This window comes from Ahaetulla prasina, chromosome 2 (genome assembly GCF_028640845.1).
Source record: "Ahaetulla prasina isolate Xishuangbanna chromosome 2, ASM2864084v1, whole genome shotgun sequence".
Taxonomy (NCBI): domain Eukaryota; kingdom Metazoa; phylum Chordata; class Lepidosauria; order Squamata; family Colubridae; genus Ahaetulla; species Ahaetulla prasina.
In genome coordinates, this window is record NC_080540.1 from 140,729,011 (window position 1) to 140,748,288 (window position 19,278).

Here is a 19,278-nt window from a genome sequence, read left to right on the forward strand (position 1 = left end):
ATTCAGATGCTTGGCAACTGGTTCATATTTATGATGGTGGCAGTGTCCTGGGGTCATATGATCACCTTTTCTGATCTTCTGACAAGCAAAATCAATGGGGAAGCCAGATTCACTTTACAACTATGTTACTAATTTAACAACTGCAGTGATTCACTTAACAACCGTGGCAAGAAAGATAATAAAATTAGACAAATTCTCAACACCTATTTCTCAACACAATTGTTTTGCGTAGCAACAGAAATTTTGGGCTCAGTTGTGGTCATAAGTTGAGAATTATTTGTATACAACTTCAGTGTGTATATGTGAGAGCTATATCATGAATTAGTAGTAGGCAAAGGAATATAATATTGGTGTTTGGGCTTAGAATGTGAAAGCTGTATTTATGAGAAGAAGGTTCTGGGACAGCTTTCCTTAGTCTCTAGGTCAGAGGTGTCAAACTCGTGGTATCACATCGTCACATGATGTATCGTGACTTTCCCCCCTTGGCTAAACTGGGGGTGGGCCACAAGTTTGACACCCCTGCTCTAGGTGAAGCCTAAAGGCTAGGTACTGTTCTCATGCCATGTGACTCATGTCTTTCATTATCTCAGTGGAGGAGCTTCTCCATTGGACTCACAGGTGGCTGTCTGATTGCTTATAGTGATCAGAAGGTGTTGTGAATGATTTGAAGGCAATATTAGCATCTGGTGGTTACAATGGAGAGACCCATTCATCAAGATCATGAAAAACTACCGGTATGTGGAGTGGAAACTTCTGCATGTGGTAGAAACAGAATAACTTCCTCTACCACCAGATGACCAAGTTCCAAAGAAAAAGATCAAGGAAGCACAAGGAAGCCAGATATAACCTTTCAACCAGATTAACCAGTGAGAAGAGCTACAGTTGAACAAAGAGAAGGAGAGCAAATACATATGCATTGGGAGAGAAATGGTATCCATCCATAAGCACACCCCTCAGTTCTTATCTTCTGAAGATTCTCATTATTTGTGGTTTTGCTATTTGCATTCATGATTTGCTCTTTACATTGTTTCATGTCAGAACAGAACCCAGCAAATAATGAGATTACATTTGCAATGTAAAATCATTTTAGCATTATTTTTATCTGTTCGTTTTATAAATGTAAATGAGATGTTTTCTTTCATGTTCAAATTGGGGTGGTGGAGATAAAGAAAAATAAATTTCATGAGTTTGGTTGCTGATTTTAATTATGAGAAACTTCAAGTGCATTATTTGTATGCCTTCACAATTTAGAATACTGTGCACGATAGCTCTATGATTTATCGTCCACAAGCCCTTGCATTACTTTGATTTTCATGTCAACTCTTGCTTACATAGCTGTGCATATTTCTGTTGAATAGAGAGAAACCCAATATTAATTCTCTAATAAAAAGAATTTAGGCTCTAAAAATTTTTATCTAGTCCACTGCTGAGCTACTTTCGGTTTCACTTGATTCGGGTTATGGTGGATTGTATTTTCCGGTAGACTTGATCCCTTGTTATGGCTTCCTTGCAAAGTAAGTTTGATTAATTTGATCCTGGCCCTCAGTAAACTTTATTGCTGTCCTTTGATCTTTGATCAGAGCATTAAAAAAGACTCAGGCCTGCTAGATCAGGGGTCTCCAACCTTGGCAACTTGAAGACTTGTGGACTTCAACTCCCAGAATTCCACAGCTAGCTTTGCTGGCTGAGGGATTTTGGGAGTTGAAGTTCACAAGTCTTCAAGTTGCCAAGGTTGGAGACCCTGTGCTAGATTACTAATCTTCACTGTTCTTAGGTCTTTAACATCAAGGCTCATTTAGGATTATCATTTTATTTTATTTGCATATTATTGTTATGCCTTCCAATTCTCACTGTGTCATGTTCCCCATTTTTTAAAGAACAGATGGGTGTAGGGAAAAGTTTGATAGAGTTTCTATGGTCCCTAGTTCTGGATCTTAAATCATGAGCTGAAGATGAGCGGTTTAGGCAAATGGCCAAAGAGAGAGACTTGTTTATGTTTATTATTGGCCTTCCAGTGTTTACTACACAGTGAGTAAAAAAGGCACATATAAAAGGCATATTGTAGATCTTTAAAGAGAGGCTGGGACAATTTGAAATTAAGTGGTTAAGGGCAGAAAAGACTTAAAGCACCCGATTCCTTTAAAAATTATTTCTTTAAAGGAGAGCACGCTTGGCTACTTCTCTTTATCAGCATTGGCAATTTAAAACTATTCTTGTTACAAGTGGACCATTGGTGCAGTCCCCAGTGTCTGATCTGTAAAAGTTATTTTGATGTTATTACTGCTCAGTGGAATAAGTCGGCCAGATTTTTCATGTTAGTTGCTGCACTTCTGACTGAAGAAAAAGTTTCTTGAGAGTTGAGCTTAATCCATAAAGCGATCTCATAGAAATAGAGAATGAACATTCTATCTGAATATGATGCTGCTGTCATTTGAGTAAATAATTATATTTAGAACTCAGAAAAATCTATTGTAACATCTTTGGTGTAAAAACAAAATCATGCTATTTTATACTTTGACGCCTACTGTTCAGCTGGATTAGGAAAAGGCTAGATGGGGAGTGTGGGAGGGCAGAGGTAGGCTGATCTACCCTGGATAATTACAAAAGCCAAAAATACCAAAGAGAAGTCAAGATGTGCTGCATTAATTATAGATATACCTGGGATTCTGTTGATCACATAAAGCTGTGGATTGTGCTCAGAAAAATGGGAATTCCAGAACACCTCATTCTCCTCACATGAAATTTATATGCAGGCCAGGAAGCCACAGTACAGATAGAATATGCACAGTTTTAAAATTGGAGGAAGAAACATCAATAATCTGTGCTATGTTAATGGCACTACCCTGCTAGCCAGAATGCAAAGAATTTGCAAGCTCTAGTAATAAAAGTGAAGGAGCACAGTGAAAAATGGGACTAAGTTAAATCTGTGGCAGCAGGTATGACAACCAGTTTTAGAATCGGCAGTGGAGATATTAAAGTAGTAGACTGCTTCTGTCTTTCAGGATCAATCATCAGGCATAAAGGAACAACCAGTTAAGAAATCTGAAACAATCTGGAGCTGAACATGCTTAAAACTATAGAGATGAGGTGGATTTTAGGAGGAGCCCTTCTTTACTCTATTATATCCAACAGCACAATATCAACAGTAGAATCCTTCAAGTTTTGGGGTTCTATAACAGTGATGACTAGCCTTTTCTGGACCGAGTACCCAAAGCGCATGTGCGCGCCTGAGCCCCCATTATGCAATGTGCATGCGGCCTCTGCACATGCGCCCTGCCCCCCATGAATGTGTCCTGCTCCCCCACACATGCCCCCCCACTGCATGCATTTGCATCTCCCCGCATTCATCCTGCCCCCCGCATGCGCAGCAGAGACCTGAAGACCAGCTGGCTGGCGGGAGGCCACATGCACATGCGCAACAGAGCTGAACTGGGGTGACGGCTTGTGTGCCATCAGAGAGGGTGCTGCATGCCATGTCTGGCACACGTGCCATAGGTTCACTATCATGGTTCTATAATCTTCAAGGAATTGAAATGGTCACCCAACATTAGAACCTTCATCAAAAAGGCAGAACAAAGAATGTTCTTCCTGCATCAAGTTAAGAAGTTCAGACTTCCCTAGGAGCTGTTGACACAGTTCTACACAGGAATTACTGAAACTGTCTTTTGTACTTCTATAACTGTCTGGTTTGGTACAGCAACTAAACAGGATAGGTACAGACTCCAATCAATAGTTAGGACTTCAGAAAAAACAATTGCAACTAGTCTGCCTTCCGTAGAAGACCTGTATATTGCATGAGTCAGAAGGAGGGCTGAGAAAATAACTACGGAACCCTCACATCCTGGACATAAACTCTTTCAACTTGGGCATTACATGCCAAAGCAACTAGATATAGGGACAGTTTTTTCCCTCGTGCCATCACTCTACTGAACACCTAATCCTATGGTACTGCCTTACGTCGAAGTATTTTCACCCATATTGTATGGCTGTAATATTATTATCCTTTTCATCTCCTTTAACTCCCTCTTACTAGTATCTTTATTACCATTATTATTTCTTTGTTGCTTTGCACGTACACTGAAAGCTTCTGCATCGGAGACAAATTCCTTGTCCTTCCTAATCATACTTGGCCAGATAAAGTTCTCTTCTCTTCTCTTCTCTTCTCTTCTCTTCTCTTCTCTTCTCTTCTCTTCTCTTCTCTTCTCTTCTTTTCCCTTCTTTTCCCTTCCCTTCCCTTCCCTTCCCTTCCCCTCCCCTCCCCTCTCCTCTCCTCTCTTCTCCTCTCCTTTCCTCTCTTCCATCCCATACCATCCCTGTCATGGCCTTGGAAAAGATATTAAGATATCAGGATGTATGTATACCTACAAATATCAGAATGGTGAAACTCCAATATTCCCTGTAACGCTGTATGGAGGGGAAAGTTGGACTGAAGTAGGATAGGAAAACAATTAACACTTTTGAATTTTGGTGTTCGGAAAGACTTGAGAATATTGTGGACAGTCACGCAAACAAATTGATAGACCACTGAACAAATCAACCCAGAGTTCTCATTTGAGGCACAAATGAGAAGGGTCAAATTAGCCTAGTTTGGACATAAGTGAAGATCAGCTCTCTGGAGAAGGCTCTAATGAAGGGAAAAGTGAAAGGAATGAGAAGAAGATGACCAGCAGCAAATGTGAATGGACCCAGTTACAGTGGCAATGGGTACATCATTGGAAGACCCAAAATTTCAATTTAGGGATAAGTCATCATGGAGAAAATCTATTTATGTAGTCACTAAGAGTCAAAAAGGACTTAATTGTTCACATAAATTCCACAGTAGTATGCAATATGGTTATACACAGTTCAATACAAATGTTAAACATATGCTTACATTGTAAATAGAAGGCAGCACATACAGAACACCAGAGGGGGGAAATCCAGTCAATTAAAATACCTCAGTAAAGCTCTTGTGGGGAGGGGATCTGGGATGGATTTTTAAAAATCGATAATTATTTTATTTTACGAAACCGTGATCAAGAAAATTTAAGATAATTGGATAAACGATAAACTAACGTTCTCTGGCAGGAGGCAGGAATAAATATAGCTGACAGTTCTTCAAGTCCTAACAATCATTATTACAATATATTAAGATTTAGCCCAGGTGTGCTTTTTGGAAAAAAACTGCTGCACTGCTTTTAAGCAAAAATTGATTTAGTAAAAAAACAACCACCAGCAACTTGTAAAATAAAATATAGCAATTAAGGAGGAATAATAGCTGGATTGAAAATTGGCAAAGCTGCTGTGCATTCTCAAGGGATAGCTGAAAAGTCTTTCACCGATCTGCTCAAATTGGACTGGTCAGAGCCAGAGTGAAAAAGCAGTGGTTAAAACAAGCCTTTTATATTCCATGATAAAATGACCATTTGGTAAAGAGCTTTTAGATTTTCTTTGGAAGCCACACATACTGAATATGAGATTACTAAATGTGAGATTAGGCTGAATGGCTTCTTCCAGTCCTGTGGTTCTATTATTCCTAGGTGACAAGTTGCTGACTTTTAATTTGAAATATTTAGAATCTGCTTAACTTTTTTTTTAAACCAAGGAACAATATGTTGTATATATAACGGTTGTATAGGTGGTTCCTCCCTCTTTGTTTGGTAAATGGAAGTGGATATTAACAGCAACTTTCTTTCATTGGGTTCTCAGGGAATGAGCATAAGGTTACTTTAATTGTGACTTGAATAGCCTATTGTCTTCTATTGTTTAGGTTATGTTGGCTGCTTCTTACTGGTCCCTTCTTGAACCTGCAATTGAGCTAGCTGAGGACTCTGGGAAGTTTGGAGCCTTGGCCTTCCTCCCTGTAGCTGTTGGCTTCACTCTGGGAGCAGCATTTGTATACTTCACTGACCTCCTGATTCCATGGCTGGTGAGTACCTCTCAAAATCTGATCATCCAAGATCAATAGTTATTTTTGATATGCTGGGAATTACTCTTGACCTGCCCTGAATGAAATGCTGGTACCAGGTAAGGTGTGTCATTTTTGATCTAGCTTTCTTCTCGGAGCCTTTGAAGAGTTTGGGGAAGATAGGAGATGAAACAATATTTCTTTGGTGCTTTGTTCTTTTGATGCTTCACTGTGTGTTTTTTTATTTTTTATTTTTTATTTTTTTATTTACATTTATATCCCGCCCTTCTCCGAAGACTCAGGGCGGCTTACATTGTGTAAGGCAATAGTCTCATTCTATTTGTATATTTATATACAAAGTCAACTTATTGCCTCCCCAACAATCTGGGTCCTCATTTTACCTACCTTATAAAGGATGGAAGGCTGAGTCAACCTTGGGCCTGGTGGGACTCGAGCCTGCAGTAATTGCAAGCAGCTGTGTTTAATAACAGGCTTCTTACAGCCTGAGCCACACCGCGGCCCTAAATTGTGTTCTAAATCACAATTATTATAGGAAGAGTCCAGCACCCGAGTGGTACCATCATGAGTATGAGTCTGAACCTGTTTCCCTTTCCTCTCTTCCTGCCTATTGTGAAAGCATCCCACTTGCCATTCCAGATAATCTCACTCAGTGATTCTTCTCCATTTGGACCAGGAGTGAGACACTTCTGGCTTTTATAACCGCAAACAACTTGATCTTCTCCTAAATTTTGTTTATAAAGATTTCCTTGCTTTTGCAGCTTTTTTTGTTTGTTTTTGGGGAAAAACATTTAGAAAAACATTCAAAGAAAGAGAAAAAGACACAGGAGGAAGGAAGATCAGGTGTGAAGGGCTAGAACAGGTGTGATCTTTTTTTTCCCTGGGTCTTGCCAAGACATGCAAAATATTTAAAATTTCAAGAATCTTATTTCAGTACTTGAAGATTTTATTTGCAGTGTTCTGAGTGTATTGAAAACATTTTAAGCTTAAACATTTGGAATTCACAATATCTGGACATCATTCTTCTTCTTCACCATATCAATATCTTCTCTGTCTTTTTTGTCTCTGTGTACTTGCTAGATGTCAAGAAGCCAAAATCATTCTGTTTTCCCATCTGCCATGTACTTTGTCTCACAATGGGAGGACAGTAAACAGAGAAATCTAGGATGGGCACGGATGGCCATCTTGACAAATGGCATTGCACTGTAGGTGCCTTTTTCACCATGCCAGTCTTAGGATATTGGACAATTTCAGTGCTTATATTTCTGTATTCTTTGTGCTTATGAAAATGAGAGAACTTAGTTTCTTTTCTCATTTTCTTTCTAGTACAGTGGTCACCAACCAGTGGTCTGTGAGAAAATTTTGGTGGTCCTCAGAATAATTATTTGCATTTTTATATTGCACTAAATACTATTTATCTTTTTAAAAAATTCATATTAGTGGTCCACAGGATTTAAAATTATGAATTTAGTGGTCCCTGAGGTCTGAAAGGTTGGTGACTCCTGTTCTATTAGATGTCTTTTCTATTTTAAATCCAAAACTTTTTAAAAGTAGTTTATGGGAATTCTTACTTTAAATATTTTTAATTGTTTTTTTGAGCAGTGGTCCATTTCCTTAATTTTTAGCAAAGAACTAGTAACCTTCAAGTGCTGTCTTTAATTTGAAAATGTTTTCTCAGCTCCTAGCTGGAAGGATGGGCCTTTAATTAGGCAGAGAGAACAGTTATTTTCATGAATATATTTTACAGAAGTGCAAATTGACAGTCATAGGTAGTCCTCAACTTATATCCATTCATTAAGTGACCATTCAAAGTTACAATAGAGCTGAAAAATGGATGTATGACTGATCCTCAAAGTTCTGGACATTGCAGCATCCCTGTGACCATGTGAATATGATTGAAGTGCCTGGGTGCCTGGCATGCAACTATGATGTTCCAGGAAGCCATGATGTGATTGCCATTTGTGACCTTCCCTGCTGGATTCCTCACAAGCAAAAACAATGGGGAAGCCGCCGGGAAGGTCGCAAGCCATTCTAATAAGTCACTTCCACTTTATGTCTGATCCATAGTTACACCCTCATCTCACCCACAGCTGTTGTTGGGCTCCCCAGGCTTTACTTACATGCAGCCTGCACTGGCTCTTCTAGATTCTCCCATGGCCACCCCCACAGCACCCCAGAGTCCTTACCATCAGCTGGTTGGTTAAGATATTGGACTAGAAGCAAGGAGATCTGGGTTCAAATTCATTCTCAACCACAGAAACTCATTGGATTACTCTGGGTCCCCTTTTGGTCCAATGTCCCTGTAGGGTGGTTGTGGGAAAATTGGGAGAGAAAATGCTATAAACACCACCTTGAACTATGGAGGAAATTTAGAAGTTAAATTTAACAAATATACTATGGTTTAAATAGAGAATTATCTCAATCCAAAGCATATATGAAGGTATATGTGCAGGTACAACTGGCCATTTTCTCACGGGCACTTTTTACAAAATATGCAATGTATTTGTGTGCATGTGTAGATAGACAGACAGATGGATGGATGGACGGATAGATAGATATAGGTTACATAGATAGATAGGGAAAGAGGGAGGGAGAGAGATGATATAAATATTTTTCCTATTTCTGCTGACTGAGTGGCAGAATAGCAACCCAAATATTATTATTGTTGTTGGTCACACAATCATCCAGATGTTTACAATGGATTTGGCACTTGTCCATCTATCAAGTCCTTCCCAAGGACCTGGGATAAGAAGATGTTCTTGGATGATGGTATTAAAGGTATCATGTCAGGATGTAAACAAGATAAGAAAGATAAATAATAATTCTACAGCCATATTACATGGGTAAATACACATAGACAATAAATTAAATTGCTATTGTTAAGTAATGCAGTCATGTGATGTCACGGTTTATGACCACTTCTCTTAGCAATGTCAATCCAGGTCTCAATTGCCATTGTAACCTGACAACTACTTGTACTTTGTTGCTATTGGCTATTAATTCAGTTCATATAATTCATATAGAACAAATATATACAGCTGTTTAAAGGTCTATACATTTTTTTAAAACAAAAAATAGTAGTGTTTCAGGAAATGTACCAAGATTTCTGGGAAGAGGTGCAAAAAAGATAATTCTGTACATAAGATATGTACATAAGTCATGTACATAAGCACATGTCTTGCTACCGGAGGACATTTTTTTTTTGTATCTATGAACTAAATCTGACATTTCCTGCTAATAATGAGAAAACTCTTTTATCTAAATTTACCATAGAGAATGTAGTTAAGTTCTTTTTCTCTCTCCTTTCCTCCCTCCTTCTCTTTTTCAATCTCCCTCCTGATAAAGATCTAGTTATAGCAGCTGGTTAATACTGCTTTTTCTATTAACTAAAACTGAAGTGAGGAAGAAATCCCTTTTAAGGTTTGTACTATGTGACTGGAGTGCTAATGTCTTCTAAATTACCTAACTAAGACTGCAGTATTGAAGTCAAGGAGTAGGTTCAAAATGTTGAACTACTGAGATTTCCTTCTATCCTAATATTTAATGTGGTACTTTATATACAGTGTTTTGTTTCATTGGGTTCCAAACATCCTAGTAGATATTTGGAAGGTTATGTGGGTTTAGTCACAAGTTAGGATTTCATAACTTTCATAGCTAATTCAATTCAACAAATACAACTTTAGGCAATTAACTTAGATCTAGAGATGGCCCTTCTTATGTCTTCTCTGGACATGCAGAGAACACCCTTTAGAAGTAAAATTGCCTTTAACATTGTAGTATAGTAAACAACCTTTTATTCAGGTTAACTACTAGGTTGCTGGTAACCTATTAGTTGAGACATTTTGGCTTTGGTAGACTAAATAAGCCACAGAATTAGACATTTTGATATATTGTAGTCTGGCAACTTCATAGTTCAATTTTAGTTTTGAAGTTCTTTGTTCCCTTTAGAATGGCTAGGTTACAGACAGTTACAGAACGTTCTCTTAGTTTGGAATAATTTCTCCCTTTGGTTATTAATTGCTGCCAGTCTTGATCTCAGAAATACATTTCTGTATTATTTTGTACAGACACTGCCCGGTTTGTTTTATGTAAAGTGCGGAAGGGTATTGCTGATGGGAATTGGATGACTGTCCACTGCCAGGAGTTCGATCCTGACCAGCTCAAGGTTGACTCAGTCTTTCATCCTTCTGAGGTCGGTAAAATGAGGACCCAGATTGTTGGGGGCAATATGCTGACTCTGTAAACCGCTTAGAGAGAGCTGTAAAGCACTGTGAAGCAGGGTGGATTTGATTTAAATCAAGCCTTATGATTTAAATCAAGTCGGTTTACATCAAGCCTTTTTACTAGTGATTTAAATCATGATTTAAATCATGATTTAAATCACTAGTAAAAAGGCTTGATTTAAATCAACGCAATTTAAATCGTAATTTTTAAAGAAGATGAATTTTTAAACTGTCACCTCTGTTCTGCAGCGGCTCCTCCTCTGACCTGCTGTTGACTCACTGACAGTCCCAATATTGCAGAATATACAGCCTCAAGCTACAGAACCAAGCTCCATTTCATGCTGAATAAACTAAATTATTAATGTATCTTAAATAGAAAACTATCTTTAGACAGATTTTTACTCCAAAAGCATTTTATTAAAACAAATTTGATAAAAATAAAAAAAAATCTGATTTAAATAAAAAAAATCTGATTTTTAAAATTTTGTTTAAAACAAATCACCGATTTTTATCCACCCTGTTGTCAAGCGGTATATAAGGCTAAGTGCTATGGCTATTGGAAAATAAATAAGTGAATGAATGAATGATGTTGTCAAAGTCTGCTTAATGAACAAGTGGTTGGTAATAGAGGTCTACCTATAGTCCTCATTTACCAACTGTCTATTAGGACAGTGATGAAGCTATGTGTGACATCATGTGACAGTGACAGGTTATGTCAGTTCTGGCTATAGTAGTTAAGCAAATTACCATAGATCGCCAAGAATGACATCATGTTACTGCGACTTGCAATTTCTTGCGGGTTTCCCTGTTGATTTTGCTTGTCAGAAGCTGAATTTTGTAAATGATGATTATGTGACTGCAACCATCATTAAATGTGTGCTGGTTGCCAAGCAGTAGAATCATTATCTGATGACTGTGGGGGATGCTGCGATGTCTGCAACTTAAAGGATCAGTTGTAAGTTTCATTATTCAGTGCTGTCGTAAGTTTGAATGGATACTGAACTGGAGATAGGTAAGCGAGGACTACCTATCTGTGTATTGCTATTCCAAGTATCTTATTTGTTTCTTAATTCTTTTTTTCATCTACTGATCCTTCTAGCAGGGTTTTTTGTATAGAGTCGTAACTTAGTATATGACTCATTTCTCTTGGGTTTGGTTGGTTTGATGGTCTTCATGACCTATCTTTCTTCTTGTGCCATCTCTAGGATTTTGTGGCTTGAAGAGATTCTCAAGACTTTCCTCAAAGCTGCATTTTAAAAAGTTGTCAGTCTATTCTCAGTTTCCTTTAGTGCTGTTTATGTTTTGTAGTTTAAAGGTGAGATGACTAAATATGGTACTGATCACAACCTGTTTCTCACAATATTTCAAATATGGTATTTGGTTATTCTTAAATTTTAAATCCATTTCCCTTGAGGTCAAAATATACATGTCTAAAAAACTTTCCTGATAATTTCTATCTTCCTCTTTATTTTTCCATGTTCCATGCGAAACTAAATAACTGGACAAAATATATTTCTTGCTACAGAAGGGCATTATTGACTATGGTTTATATTTCTGTGGGTCTTTTTTTCTTGAAGCTACATTCATCTTGGTTTCTTTTTTGTATTACAATATAACTTGTACTTTTCACTTCTTTTTATTTTCTCAGTTAGCAGGTTTAGGTTCTATTCTTTTTTCTGTCAGAAGCACAGAATTAACCACCTATCTTAAATTGTTTTCATCTACATATCTTTAATTCCAGAAGTATGTAGTATTTAGTTCATCAAATATTTCTTCAGTACAGACACAGAAGAGAGGAGAAGAGAGGCAAGGAGAGGAGAGGAGAGGAGAGGAGAAAGGACATAATTCTAGTGCATTTTTCTTTTTCAGTGAAAACATGTTTAAAAAAGCTCCTTCAGTCTTAAAAGAAATTTGCTCTCAATAATAGATTCACTATCATTCTAATACCTTTAGCCATCCATTCCAATCCCCTTCAAGATTGTGATCATTATTTCATGTTTTATAGAATCAAAGGCTTCTGAGTTCTGAGTAATTGACAAAGTATGAAAACAGGTCTTTTTTGTTTTTCCATATATCTCTTGATTATTTTTTCAGACTGAACATTTTCCCCTAGTGCTACTATCTCTAATAAAGCCACCTTAAAGCTTATCACATTGTTCTGTTTTCTTGAATTTCTTAACAAAAGACTTCTAATACATTTTTGCTGCCTGACTGATAAGATTAATGATTTTGTGTTCAGACCATTTTAGATTTCCTGCTTATTTAACAATGGGAAAAAAGTTGAATGCTTAAATTCTTTTGACAAATGACCTATTTTATATATTTGATTCCAGATTTTGGTTATAATTCCTATTCCTTTTCCTCTAGGGATTTTAAGATTTGAAGTGATCTATGCCTAATATCTTCCTGTTTTTTAGACGTATCTTATTGCTTACTTTACGTTCTGATACAGCTGGCCCAATAGAATTGTAAATTTTCATCCTGCATACATAGAACATTTTTTACCTATTGTGTTATATTTTTTGCATATTAAAACTATCCAGGAAGTCACAAAGAACAACTTTAGGGATTTGCAAGTCTCTCAGGTTGGCTAAATTCATGAACATTTTATAAAAGTCCTGATAGACAATAGCCTGCGTCACGTTTTCCAAAAAGTACTTGGATTATCCTTTTCTTTATGGACCAGTAAGTCAAAAATGTGTATCACTATAGTCGGCAGAAGCTAAACATTGCATTCCACAATAAGAACTGCATATTGGCCGTCAAGCATCGAAGGGGTGACGTCATGGTTCGGGGTAGCTTTGTAGGGTGACTTACCATTTTTGAAGGAAGCATGAATTCTCTTTTGTATCAAGAATACTATGGGAGAATATCAGGCCATCTCTCTGTCACTTGATGTTGACGCACATACGGTTTATAAAGCAAAAATATGATCCCAATGAAAGAAAAAGTACAAGAAAATGAATGAAGAAGAAAGTGTTTTGCAGTAGTCAGTGGGATAGATCTAGACCTAAATTCTACAGAACTGTGTCAGTTCTGGAAACAAGCAGTTCATTCTAGAAAAGTTCAAATATTGTGGTGTTGAAGCAATTTGCCATTGAGGAACAGACCCCAATTCCACAGTAATGTGAGAGACTGATCTTTAGTTATTGGAAGCTGTTTGGTTCACTTATAGTATTACAGAGACATAGAAATTCAGGGTGGATTTTTTTTCTGAAATCAGGAAAAATATGCAAAAACTCAGAAAATCCAAAAGTGGGTTACATAATATCAAGGGCAACTACAAACAGTAATTATCTGACTATTATAAAATTGTTGGAAATGTTATACCTCTTCTTGCTTTCTCCAAGTGAGTATTATTGCAGAGTAAAATTTGAGACCTTTAGAAGCATTCCATACGATCAGTTCCAAAGGATCTGTTGCCAGCACCTCTTCTTGCTTCAAAATGTTTTAGATGATAAGAAGGTGGCAGGATCTTCAGGATCTGTCAAACTAAGGAGAGCATGTTTCCTTGCACTAGACTAGAGTGAGGCTCTCTGAGGCATGTGAGGAGCCTAAAAGAAACAAATTCTGTGGTAGGTACACAACTGGGTTTTATAAAGAAGCTTGAATCTTGCTTTGAAAACTTATTTGTGAAAGATAATGAAAAAAGTTTTTAGATGGAAAAGATATTATATTGTTTCTACAGTTTTTTTAAAAAAAGATAATAATTAAAGTGAAATGTAGTTGGAGGCAAGAAAAGGATCAATACAATGTTAATAAAAAACTATCTTGGCTTTTTAAGGAACTTTAATTGTGTGTGGAGTGGAGGTTTTTTTTTTTCTATTCATGAAGGAACAAGTTGCACAAACAATAAAATTGAACATCAAGAAGCCTTAATCACTAATCCCTCCAGTGGTTATTTACATTGTGTTTGATCCTAACTGGTTGGTGTTGAAAAATCATATAAGTAGAAGGGTTTTCTAAAGTCCCTAACAAAACTAATGTCTGGAATTGTTTATTTTCATTAGATAATTTGTCTTTATGGGGTTAGTATAAAATCCACAGTAGTTTTCTTCAGGCTGCCTAAAAATGAAGAATGATGAATTTTATTGCTTTCTAGCACCAAGAACATGTAAGCTAACAAATGCACAAGCCGTTCAATTTGTGAATTTAGAAATTATTATAAAGTGATAATACTAACTATGTATTTCAAGGTAACTGTCAAATACATCTAACTAAATTCTCCATAATCTAAGCATCCTTCTGAAAAGTTCTTTGTTAAGAACTCATAACAACAATGTATCATCACATATTAATTCCTTTTCCAATACCAAACCTATTAGCTTAGATACTGAAGGAGAGTGAATTATTCTTGAATTGGCTTTTTCTCTCCAAACTAATTCAGAGAGGATTTGATGCCTTCAGAAGAACCTATTAAAATGTTCTTATCTCCAACAAAGAGCTGGAGCAGTTAATAAAAAGGCATTTTGTACGAATTAGATCATAGGAAAAAAATAAAATAATATGTCATGGATTCTTATAATAAAAGATGAATACCGTAAAGAATTTATCTTAAGGGAGTTAGAGCCCTTTGCAAGCAAATGTAGATCATCCAGAAATATTAACTGTAAATCTGGATTAACTTTTTCCTTATCCCTGTTGCAGACAAACTGAACTTGGTGATTTGTGTCAAGTGGGAGAAAAGAAAAAAATGACATCTCTTCTGTCATTGCATGCACTTGTGTCAGAATGTGCTTCCGGGTTGAAAGGATTAGCCAATGCCATCATTGTTGCCTTGGTGCGGGGGGCGGGGTGCCCACTTGGGGGCTCCTTTCATACAACTAGCAATAGAGCTTTGGTTGCTCTACTCCTGGCTCTACTTGAGTTTTTAATAGAATATTTCATTTATTATTTTTTTACGAAATGGGAACTGGCTGCCAAACAAAGCAAGGCATTAGTTTTGGCACCATTTTTATTTAGAATAATGCCTCTGGGCCTCACTTAAATACCATAGCCTTTCTTAGAAAATGGATGGCTAAGAAAACAGTGCTTTGTTTGGAAGTGTGATCATGTGTTCAGGAAAAAAAAAGATGTAAACTTTTAAAAAATGTTCTAAAATTATTTCTCTCATCTGCCTATCATCTATCTATCATCTATCATTTCTGCCTGACTGCTAATCAACCAACCAACCAATTATATATGTATTATATATCTTTTGTATATCTTTGCTTTTTATAATGAAGTATTTAATTATTTTAGAAAAGAATATAAACCATGAAATATAATATTAACAGAGTAGCATATGTTAGTAGAATACAAGTAAGCAAATGTGGGGTAAAATATCAGAAAGGTTATAATTTTTCAATGTATGTTTAGAATTTTATAAGTTATGACATTTGACATTTATCACTAATTAAAGGAGAATTTAAAAGCCAGTTTTAAGCTTTCAACTAAAAATGTTTAGTTAAGCTTTAAACACAGGCTAAATTACTTTCAAAAGTTAAGTCAAAGATTCTAATTTTTTATAAAGTTAAAATATATACAGGATTTGGTATAAATCCACATATTATTGTAATTAAATCTTAATTATAATCCAAAAATGAATTCCAGTGAGAACTGAATTCTGGATCAGATTTATTTTTAAAATACAAAGTTGTTTTTGATATTGAAACACAATTCCATAATTTACTTAGCCATTTGTCCAAGAGAAAGGCAGAACACATTTGCAAGAAGCAGCATATTCTTACTGGGGAAAGATACAAACTTGATCAAAGAGGCATTCCTGAATGTTAGAAATGATGGTGGAGGTCAAGTTTAAGATTCTCAAAAGTTAAAATTACTTTTATTAAGATTGACTATAATATCTGTACTTTTAAGTTTGACTGTTCTTTGTCTCCTTAGTTATGAATCCATCTGGTGATGATAGAATAGAATAGAATAGAATAGAATAGAATAGAATAGAATAGAATAGAATTTTTTATTGGCCAAGTGTGATTGGACACACAAGGAATTTGTCTTGGTGCATATGCTCTCATATGCTACAAAAAAGAAAAGATACATTCATCAAGGTACAACACTTACAACACTTAATGATAGTCATAGGGTACAAATTTAACACTTAATGATACAAAACTTAATGATAGTCATAGGATACAAATAAGCAATCAGGAAACAGTCAATATCAATATAAATCGTAAGGATACAAGCAACAAAGTTACAGACATAAGAGGAATGATGCTATCTATTCAACACTTTTGTATCTTATCAAGAAGTAAGATTGTGTTCCACTTTGTCAAATGCCTTATTGAAATCCAGGTATACTAGGTCCATAGCATTTTGCTGGTCCACTATTTTAGTCACTTTTTCAGAGAATGCAGTAAGGTTTGTCTGGCAGGATCTGGTCTTTGACAAACTCATGTTGGCTTCCAGTAATAGCTTTGCTTCTTTCTAGCTCTAGGTTCTTGGGTTTTTTTTATTATTATTATTTCTGACATTTGTTACAAGTCTTAGTTCATTCCGCATCTTAGCTTTCCTGACTTCATCTTCTCAAATTCAGGCTGTATGCTGTTTTTTTACCTTAGCTATATGTCCCTCATTCCATTTTTTAATACTTGTTTCTTTCTTTCCTTTTCTTTTTTTGTCTTTCAGTTTACGAGAGAGTTCTTTATGCAACCATGCTGGTTTCTTTTGGGACTTATTTGTTTTTTTTTTGGTGGCATTGTCTTCTTCATAGCCTGTTGATGACCCACTTTATTTCTCTACTAGCATAGAATGTTATGTGCTAAGATGGTACGATTTTATGTCCAGCTTTAATCTTGAGCTGTACTAGTAACATTCTTACTTTTTCATTCTGAAATATGATAAGGACTGGCCTTCTGAATGGCAGAGGAGGCCTGGTCATCGTATAATGTGCACTCTTTCCTCTCTGATAGCTGTTTCCAATGGGTCCCTTTGGTTCTTAAGGCTGTCACAAGAATATAAAGCTGTACTTATATTGCTTTATTGAGTGATAGGCTACTGATATATCCAGGGCTTTTCAGAGCTACAATAATAGGAAGCATGTGGGCAACTGTTTGGTAATCTGCTCTTTATCGCATTCTGTTGCAAAGTGCAAGGAGCACTTTATATTGAATATCTGAGAAAGCCGGCTGACATCCTTCTTTCTGCTCAGCAGCACGATCCAGATGTCTTGCTTGTGTGCCGTAAATAGCTGTCTGTATTTGCTCATAGTATAGTTAAAAGGGCATTTGATCTCCTTTTTAATCTTTACTGTCAAGATATTATATAGTAACTGAAAAGAAAATGCAGCTTTCACAGAAGGAATCTATGCCATACGTGTTGGGTGACCAGTGAATGAACTTTTTTTCTTCAAGGTGTAAGCCTGTTCTTTCTTTCATTGTGTCAGAAAACCTAAACGTCTTAATTTATAACAGTAAACAGGCTTCTCTGAATCGGCAGTGTTTGTCTACCTCCAGCAGAATGCAAGATGAGCTGTTGTGTTCCTTGTATTGAAGCACCTAGGGAAGGTTTTGAGAAAGATGCCTGAGGTCAGGGAGACAATGCAAAGTGGTACTTCTGTTGCTATAGCAGCTGTTAATCGGTGTGTTTGGTAATTCTTTTGTGGAGTAAGCTTAACTTACTGTCTTTGAGAAAACTATACCTCTACAATTCTGGGTTTAGAGATTACCTGTGCTGTTTTATTGGTTTTAATTTATGGGGCCTAGACATGTGATGTGCTTTGGTTTCCATAATTTCCCCTTCTTTTCCCTCATAGGATTGATGAAAACAATAGTACTGGGGCAGATGCCCCTAAGAATCCTGAATTTGAACAGTGTGTTTCTTCATGTTGGAAATGCAATGAATATATTTACATTCTTGAAAGATATCTAGTTATTGCATATTCTTATGGGAGGTGAAAACCTTTTTATGTATACTTCTAAAACCTTATAGATGGAGCTTGCTGAAAATATAACCCAAATTTCTGGTCTTCCTGTTTTCTTTATGCACCAGTTATCTCTATTAGACTTGACAAGCCCTTGTTCAGCTTTCCTCAGAGAAAACAAACAGATGGACACTTCTTAAATATAAAAAAGTGTAATGTCAGGGCTTTGGTAGGTCTCTCTTTGGTAAGCGCTGTATGAACTCTGCTGTGGGGAAAGTTGGAGATAAACATATAATACACATTCTTCCTCTTTTATTCCTTCAGTACCAGTTGAGGGGTATCAGTTGACAGTATACTTACCAGGTTCAAGGATAAAGAGAATTGGTAAATAGAAGACAAAATCGCCTTTTGGCATTTCTTCTTCTAATATGCAAGTAGCCTCATTTAGTAACCATAATTGGGCCTGGAACTTTGGTCATTAAGTAAAATGATGACTAAGTGAAACTCAGTTGTACCTACAACCTTTACTTCAGCTTTCTTTTCCTTTGCAATTTTGTGAAGATTGCAGATGTGAGGATTGGTCATAAATTGGTTATTATTTATTTTAATAATGTCTGTAAGTTGTCTAGCATTGCCTCTAGTGAAATGAGCTTAATAAATAAAGTAAAATAAAGTTACTTTTTTATCACTGCCTTAATTATACATGGTCATTAAATGAGGCAGTTACTAAATGAGGATTACCTGACCGTATGATCTAATGAAAATCTGAATAGCTAAAGAAGGAATGATGTCCATATTTCAAATGGAACAGTTTGGATTTCAGTATAATAGCAACCTTGTATTAAAATGGGAAGATTGGATTATTATTGTGAAGAGTGAGCAATTCACTTTTGGATACTAGAATCCCAAATATGCTGCTGACATTTTATGGGACATTTCTAAGAAGGAGAAGTCAGATTCCCTACTTGTTTTGTCAGTAAGTAGGAAATGATATATCGGTCTTTTCAGCTTCATAGAGCAAAAATGTTGCCAATTTCAGTGATGTCACTCCCTCAACAATGGCATTGGCAGTGCCAATTTGCAACACAAACTAGTAATAGTAATAATTGCTGCTGCTATTAATGTAGTACAGCAATATGGACATCCCCTACCCCTCGTTTTCCACTAAAAAAATATCCTATCTTATGGTAAAATGTTATTTTATGTAATTAGATGGCCGGTTGATTGACAGTTGGATTTCTAATGGTTCATGCTTGAATTAGTGCAATGGACACAGTGGACACAAT

At 36.3% G+C, this 19,278-nt stretch overlaps 1 protein-coding gene across 4 annotated transcripts in view; it reads left to right on the top strand.

Annotated features, from left to right (window-relative positions):
- The window catches only part of SLC39A11 (solute carrier family 39 member 11), a 349,879-nt gene that overhangs the window by 25,235 nt on the left and 305,366 nt on the right, over positions 1-19,278 (top strand). For all 4 annotated transcript variants that reach the window (XM_058168375.1, XM_058168377.1, XM_058168376.1 and 1 more), the window contains exon 4: positions 5,750-5,908. In XM_058168375.1, coding sequence (XP_058024358.1) covers positions 5,750-5,908 — 159 coding nt within the window. The remainder of the gene's footprint in view (positions 1-5,749; positions 5,909-19,278) is intronic.